Genomic DNA, 8,978 nt, shown 5'->3' on the forward strand with positions numbered 1-8,978 from the left:
TGACTGTGTAGGGTATATTTGAAATTACGATTTTGCTCTTTTACTTTTTGACTAACCCACCAACTTAGCATTTCAACCCACGGGGGCACTTTAATCATTTCATATCCCAACATAATTATAATCCAAGTTTCATCATGTCATGCACGACTTTCAAGGAATAATTTAATTATTTTTTATCTAAACATCATTTCAAACACATTTTTCAATACAATAATTCAAATAAAAATCCAACCCAACTTTCCAAACACAAAAACTAAAATAATCAATTAAAATAGTCAAAAAGTCAAAAAACTTCTAAAATAGTCACTTCTCAAACACCCAATATATATATATATATATATATAACATGTTATCAAAAACATGCTGGAAAATATATAACACTCGTTTGGGAAGTTGGATTGGGGTGGGTTGGGGTTAAAATAGTTACAAAAAGATAAAATAAATTTTTTAGTTCAATAAGACAAAATATCACATCTAAATTATAATTATTTTATTTTATTTTTTCACAAAAGTCAAAAAAACTAAAAAATTTATCATAAACAAAACTTTTAGTCAAAAGTTAAAACCAACCTACATCCAAAGGAAGCCATAATATATCTTCGCCGCCAGGCTGAATACATGCTCCCAGTGAGATTTGAGTACTATGAAACAAAATCCACCTTTGCAGTACAGGTTTTACTTGATTGAACTCACAAAAATGGTGATTTCCCTCTCAGCTTCCATTCATTCTGTGCTCCACTAATAGAATGAACATCCACCTTTGTGTGTTTTTTTTTTTTTAAAATTATTTTTATTACTTTTTTCCCTACTTTGGGTGCGTTTGTGTCCCGGGGAATTGTATAATTCCATTCTGTTTGTATACAGTAATAATAATGAGTGCAATTTGGTTAATACTTGGGAACATGTTATATTTGTAATTTTTTAATTTTTACGAAAAAATATATAAAAAAATAAAGAGAATGATGTAATAATTTATAATAATTTTTTAACTTTTTAATTAAAATATTTAATCCCCAAACGAGGCTGGAATCTAGTTGCAAGTGTGGGATTGACGACTGTGTTTTTTTTATTATTCTAGTCTATAATTTTCATTTTCATGAGCATATACAAACATAGCATAATGTAATATTTATACTATAATATGATTGTGCACTTTCGCAATAAATAATGCATGAAGTAGATCTTTATATATATACATATACTATATGCCCACTACATGTAACATCGGTTTGTGTTTGTTGACTCAGCTGAATTAGTGAGGAATCTAACTAGCTCTTAGTCCATTTTGGTTTCATAGTTTTTCTCTAAAACCCTTTCTGGAAAACTAAAAGCACTCTGGGATTTTTAAATATTTGTTTCATATATCATGTATGTTGAAAAAGATTTGAGTATACAGACCACCGGTGGAGCTCTGATTTTTATATAATTAATCAATCAGCTTTGCTGGAATATTGAGTGAATGCACCACAATTTCATGAATTAATGGAAATAGGAAAACAATAATGCAAACAGCTACAAAACAATTGAAAGTTATGTACAATTATACCATCAATTCCCCAGTAGTACTAAAATTAAATTTCTTCTCCAGGAAACCCCCAACCCAGATGAAGAAGAAGAGTACAGATAAACAAGAGGTCAACCCAAGCAGCAGCATCAATCATACAATTAAGAAAAAGAAAATAAATGATTAACTAATTCCCCGGTAATTACAAATCAAACCTTCTGGTTCAAGAGGTGCAATATTTATGATTGTTTCCTGTGGCGGCGGAGGAGCAGGAGGAGGAGCTGCAGATGATGAGGTAGGCATAGGCGTAGGCGGCAGAGGTGGCTGGGTGCAGCAGACAATGTTTTGGCATGTGTCAATGAGGCAGTGCCTGCAGGTAGGGCATGAGGAGTGTGAATTGAGCCACTTGTCGATGCAGTGGACATGGAAACCGTGGTGGCACTTCGGCAGGACTCTTACTCGCTCACCGCTCGTGAACTCTGATAGACATATAACACATTCAGTGTCCAATACCAACCCCCCCGGCACTTGTTTATTCTTCAACTCTGCTGAGTAGTTCAGTGTTGGGAAAGTCTTCAGTGCCTTTTTCTTGATTCCAGTGTTGGCTAGCCTGCAAGCTGATGATGGGTTGACTCCTCCTCCAGACTCTGATGATGAGGCTACTACTATACTCGAGCACTTTAATGCACACCTAATGACAGAATTCAATCCCAGTGAGCATATTAGTGCACACAAGAGGACTGAAAGGACCATCACAACATTTGCATCAAAAGTATTGTCCCCCCCGGCAGCCGCTGCTCCATAGGCTTCACTCGCGTTTCCGCTAGCCGGAGGAGTCGCTGCAGCCGTAGCTGTTGATGATTGGTAAAGTGGGGTGTGCAGCAGCAATCTTCTACTTGAGTAGAATTGTTGAATAGTATCTTGGACGAGCTGAGTAGTAGAGGAAGAAGAAGTAGAAGTAGAAGTAGAAGCTGAAGCAGACATGGCTAGTTTGTTTTTGTTGATTGTTTTGAGTTTTGGTTGATTGGTTGTTCCATAGGGGCATAAAGGATTATATAGAGAGGGAGAGAGAGAAAGAGTAAAGGTAGAAAATATTTGATTTTGCCTTTTGAGTTTATAAACAACTATAACTATATGATTATTAAAACTAACTATGATATTTTGAGAACATCCTGTGGGTTTTAAGCAAATCTTGGTTGTATTTATCGCATTTCCCACCATTGGATCCTCCACAATAATCTTCCAGCACTTTAATTGGCTTTCCAATGAAATTGGGCCCATCCACTTTGTGCTCAGCAGACAACGACAAAGCTGCAGTTGGCTTTCATGAATCATTATTCAGGGGAAAATGTTTCTGAGCTCTAGTGGAAAAGTTTTAGAGCATGCTTTAATGATGTGATAGTTGTGTGGGGGTCTATTTTGATGTAATGTTTTAATTTGATATATTTTCTTGAATTTACTGGTTCAGTAAAATTTTATTTTTATATTGTGTTTGGTTGAGGGAATTAAAAAAGGATTTGAAAAGGGAAATGAAAAAGGTATAAGTGAAATGTGAATAAATCATGTCTATATTTCACATAGTTTCACATACCATTTTTCTTTTCCTTTCCAAATCCCTTCCCAAATCTCCCAACCAAACATAGCATTAAAATTTTAAATCATCATTATTATTCAAAACTGCTACATACGTTTACATAAAAAGAAATTGTATGGTACCTATGCATCTTAATTATGATTTTTGTGATATACTTATGATTTATTAAGACGTTAGTTATGATTTTTTTATAATATTAGTTATGACATTATTTTAATTATTATTTTATTTATGATTTAAAAATTCTTCAGTTATACTTTATGATGGTCGGTTATAATTCATATTTTTTTTAGTTATGATTTCTGTATGATCAAATATTGACATTTGTAATCATAACTTGCATACCATAATAATTCTTTTAAACAAATTATTGAAAATTATATACAAATCTCATATAGCACAAGTCCTGTACCTATATGAGATTGTGTGTAAAATTTTTAATATATATATATATATATATTTTAAACTCCCTAACATTGCTTACCATTATTCTTTTTAAAATGCCACATGAGTCCCACTTATCCCTGCAGGAGAAGGAAGAAGAAAGGGCTACTCCAATGCCAAGTAAATGGAAAATATAGGCATATACACACAATGTTATGGATTTAGGATTACTGCTAATCTTGGACTCCCAGTAGAATTAGGATAAACTCTCTAAGAGTCTCATCTTTATCCAAACTGAAGTCTTCTCCCATTCTAGGACTTTTGTCCCTTATCCGCTTATCTCAGATTCCAGTATTCTTGCAGATAACCTCGGCCTAGCCGAGATTATCTCGGCGTCATGACCAGGACACGTGGCACCTCGGCTGGTACTTCGGTGACACCTCGACCACGTGTTGCCATTCAAAAATTATGTCCCCACAACTGCCCCCTAGGTTCTATTACCTCGGCATCCTAAGGTGATGGAACCTACACATGTACTCCTCTGGCCGAGTTCATGGATTGTCGGCGCCAAGAATTTAGGACTCATATGTCCACTCATCAAGAATTAAGAATGAAGAATCATCATGTTCTTTCTCATCCAGGTTCAACATCTCAACAGAGATCACACTATCATCAGAGATCATCATCAGATTTGGAACATACCAATCACGCCCCCATTGTGTCGCATCAGTTCTGTTCCCCGCCGTCTGACGTCAGCACGGGCACGTCAAGATTTTTAATTCCAACGAAACCATTTCATTTCTATCTGTGTCCCTAGACTCTCTTTCTTTTTATTCTCCTAAATCTGCCATGTTTCAAGCTCTCAAGCTCTACAACCACTTCCATTCTTTTCCTCCAGTGAAACTTTTGAAACAATGTAAGCTTTAATTTGGCCGACGTGCCACTTTTGTAATCTGTACGATCATTCTTTAATGTTTAGGCCGAAGTGCCTTCTTTCCTTTTCTGAATGCATTTTATACTTGAAATAATTTGCATGTCTTCAAGGTACACCTACACTGTGTAATCACTTCGGGGTAAAATACCTCGGACACAACTTCTAGTCTTGTTTATCTCGGCCTTGGCTTAACACTTGAAAACATTGTAACAAATGTTTTCTCAAGTGTTTGCTCAAAACTCGCCACTTTTTTATTTCTTAAGACTTCTGTCTTCAAATTTCTTCCAAGTCTCAGCAATATGGTAATCCTGGCAAGTTTGTAGATACTTCTTTCAACATAACATTGGATTAACTTGTAAATTTTTATCAAAAATTTCAACAGGTGTTTAAACCAATCTTTTTTCCCGGCTTAACTTCAACTTGTAAATTCTCTCAGAATTTCAACAAGTGTTAATCTTCGTTTCGGTTTAACTTCAACTTGTAAACTTTTCTCAAGTTTAAACAAGTGTTAAACATTAGTCTTCAATCTTCTAATTTGTCTACAAATTTCAACAAGTGTTTGAACAATGATCTCGATTTAACTTCAACTTGTAAATTGTCTATAAATTTCAACAAGTGTTAAACAATGATTTCAGTTTAACTTCAACTTGTAAATTGTCCACAAATTTCAACAAGTGTTAAACAATGATTTCGGTTTAGCTTCAACTTGTAAATTGTCCACAAATTTCAACAAGTGTTAAACAATGATCTCAGTTTAACTTCAACTTATAAATTGTCCACAAATTTCAATAAGTGTTAAACAATGATTTCGGTTTAACTTCAACTTGTAAATTGCTAAAAATTTCAACAAGTGTTAAACAATAATCTCGGTTTAACTTTAACTTGTAAATTGCTACAAATTTCAACAAGTGTTAAACATTATCTCGGTTTAACTTCAACTTGTAAATTGCTACAAATTTTAACAAGTGTTAAACAATAATCTCTCTTCTCTTTGCCCCCTGCATGGCTTTCACATGCTCTTTTGTGGACCTTATAAAAGGTCTTCAACCTGGCTAACTGCAGTCTGACCTTGTATGTTTTCTTTTTATCTTCTGGGATCTGAGATCTGCTCACTTTAGACTGAGCTTTTCTTTTCTCAGACCTAATCATCTAGGCCGAGATCTTGGCTTCTGGAATTTGGGATCTGCTCACTTTTAGACTGAGCTCTTGTTTTCTCATATCTAGTGTTATCTCGGCTTGACAGGTGAGGTCACCTCGGCATCTTGTCGCTTTCTTTGAAGGTAATCCCTCAGATCCTCCTTGGTTCGTCTAGGAGCTCGGCTATCTCCGGATTTCAGCCTCTTTGGTGCACTACTTCCTGTGTCATTGCGAGTCCTTTTGGACCTCCCTCCATTGGTCGCGTCGAAACAGAGGTCCTTCCCCTGAACATGTCGATGTTCTTTGGAGTCAGCTTCCTTGGTGCGATGTGTCCTCTGTGAATCTCTCCTTCTTGATTCTCCTCGTCGAACCTCCCTTGAAGGCCGGTGAGAATGTTCCTTGGTCCTATCGTGCTGAGAAGTCGTAGGAGTTGTCTTCTGCCCTCCTGCCTGGGCATCTTTCTTGGCTGCTGGAATCGGCGTATCTTGTGACGGGAACGGTGGCTGCATGACGTTGTTCTGTATTATGAAATTGACAACCGTTTGTAGGTCTGCCAATTTGTTCGCCATTCCTTTCATCTCGTCGTCCCTTCGTAAGCATTTTATCCTTCCATACCTGGAGGTCGTCCTCGTTGTAATACCCGCTTCGGTCCGTTTTCTTTGGTTCGCCGCTCTCCTGGCCGACGTCCTTTCCTTCGTGATTCTTATCACGAGTCTCTTCGTTGCAGTTGACTTCTTCGACGTCAGAGTCAATATGTTTCCCATTCTTAGTAGGGGTGTTGTCTTCAACCTCCTCTTTCTGTCCGTCGTTGGCCATCTATTCTCCTTTCCTCCCCACAGACGGCGCCAAATTGTGTGGGTGATTTTCTGACCACATTGCCAAACAGGTACCCAGCTGGAGAGCACCGACAGAATAGATTAAGCCCGAACGACCAGCAACAAAAAGAAGAGTTTCTAGCGGTGGCTCGTTCACCCGGGGGCACTCCGACAATCAAGTCAGTACTCAATATCTCTCAAAGATAACCAATAGTGCTTAACTCACTAGACAGAATATCAAAAGCATACCTTAGACCCATGGGGGTGCCTCCATTTTATAGCCAATACAATCCTAGTCCCAATAGGAGCCTGGCTCTAATGGACTTAGGATTACTGCTAATCTTGGACTCCTAGTAGAATTAGGATAAACTCTCTAAGAGTCTCATCTTTACCCAAACTAAAGTCTTCTACCATTCTAGGACTCTTGTCCCTTATCCGCTTATCTCGGATTCCGGTATTCTTGCAGATAACCTCGGCCTAGCCGAGATTACCTCGGCGTCATGACCAGGACATGTGGCACCTCGGCTGGCACTTCAGTGACACCTCGGCCACGTGTTGTCATTAAAAAATTATGTCCCCACAATTTAGTACACCCAATTTCTTGTTATTCTTTATTTAATTATTTAATTTTATAATTTATTCTTACTACACTCTATATTTTTTTCCAAAATTACACTTCAATATAGAATAATAATTTGTGGTAGACCCAAATAATAAACAAATCAATTAAAAAAAGACTTCATCTTTCTTCTTTCTCCCCAACGCTCGGTATCTCTCTCCCCAATCTCCCCTCTCTTTATGTATATATATATATATATATATATGTATATATCATATATGGATCTTGGTTAGGTCTCATGAACTTTGTTGAGTAAGGTTTGTTTTTCATCTAGAACTGTGCATTCTCTCTGCAGTTGGAAACTTTTTTCTCTCTCTCCCTCTAATGATGATTTTAATGGTTTCATGGGTTCTAGAATGATGTTTTGTGAAGTGGGTTTTATATTAAGAGATTGATACGATTTACTCTTTTTTACAAATCTCATCACAAAGATCAAAAAATGGTTAACAAGATTGTTTTACTTCAAAATTTCACTACCTCCTCCCCTTAGACTTTCGTTCAAGATCTAAGGTTCCTTTTTTGTTTGATGATAGTGGTAAATTTAGTAGAATGGATTAGAGTTTTGATAAAAGGAAGAAGATAGAGTAAAGATAATTGAATTTTGGAGAAGAAGATGAAGAGATTTAATATAAAAAATATGTATAAATGATTAGGGTTTACTATGAAAAAAAAATTTATTTTAAGATTTAATGTGAATTGTCCTTATTAGTAAATTTATATTATAGTATAATATTAATTAAAATTTTAAAATTTTTATTGGGCGTACTGAGTTATTATTTGGGAGTAAATAGAATCACCTTGGCAATACTGAGGTTAAACCTTGTCACAATTGGTTGTAGGAGTGTACATCAGCTCGTTGGCTCGTCCAATCTGTTCACTCCAGTCCTATTTTTCTAGAACTTGGAAATGTTGTTTTAACCCATACGGGCGGACTGGGCCAACATTTTCAGTTCAAAATATTAATGAGCTGAGTTTAAGATTTATACTTTCAACCCAGACCGACCTATTATTAAATTAATTAATTAATTATTTATTTATAATACATTAAAAAATACTTTTTTGTTAGGATCTAAACTTTATCTTTATTGATTTTATTAAAATTTACATTTGTGGTGATATGTGATTGAATTTATTTAAGAAATATTTCAATTTATACACAAATTTTTTAATTTATAATGATGTCTATATATTAATTTAAGAAATATAATATGTGATTGAATTTAATTATGGAATGATTTAATTTTTTTAACATATAACCCAATATGTGGGCTTGGGATTTATAATTATTTTTTAGACCGGGTTTGGGTAGATATAGAGACCCGAAGTTAGGACCAGTTCAGGCTTGGGTAAATACAAAATCTGTGTCCATCCCTAGTTAACCAGAAGGGCACTTCAATAATAAAGTCAGTAAGGAATCCACAAAAACTCAGTACATAAAGAAGACAATAATGCACAAATTTATACATATCTCTAACCTTAGATAAAACAATTTGAAAGACTATATTAGTCGTACTTATGTGTATATATGTTGACTATCCCACTTACGTGTCCACATTACTTATTTGTTTACATGTCTATATATGTGTCGTCCATTTATTTGTCCACGTGTTACCTATTTGTTCATTTAATCTTTCTATCTTTCTACATCACTATCACCAATCGCCACTGTTGGTCACATGCAGTGACTTTTTCAATGCTGGTGATGGTTTAGCAGCGATTTGGCAGTAATGGGAAATAATGAAAAATAATAAAAAATATTTTGAAACAATAATTTATCATTCTTATCAAGCAATTTAATTAATCATGTCCTTATCTAAAAAAAAGATCAATATTTGAACCTAATGTCATATCCCCATTGCTGGCATGTTTTGCGGCGTTTTCTCGTATCCATGCTTATGGAGACACCCACTTTCCTTTTTGTAAATCTCCAAATAATTAACATATGATAACTCTGATTTAATCTATCTTAGTTAAATAATCATAATACTCCG

The 8,978-nt window shown here is 35.4% G+C and overlaps 1 protein-coding gene across 1 annotated transcript; it reads right to left on the minus strand.

The window, feature by feature from the left end:
- Positions 1-1,451: 1,451 nt before the first annotated feature.
- On the minus strand, positions 1,452-2,674 carry LOC114309011 (RING/U-box superfamily protein). Its single transcript, XM_028254705.2, has one exon. The coding sequence runs from the start codon at positions 2,486-2,488 to the stop codon at positions 1,688-1,690; it is 801 nt and encodes a 266-aa protein (XP_028110506.2). The 5' UTR covers positions 2,489-2,674; the 3' UTR covers positions 1,452-1,687.
- Between the last annotated feature and the right edge of the window lie 6,304 nt (positions 2,675-8,978).

Source organism: Camellia sinensis, chromosome 1 (genome assembly GCF_055761805.1).
Source record: "Camellia sinensis isolate YWXY chromosome 1, ASM5576180v1, whole genome shotgun sequence".
NCBI classification, from domain to species: Eukaryota; Viridiplantae; Streptophyta; class Magnoliopsida; order Ericales; family Theaceae; genus Camellia; species Camellia sinensis.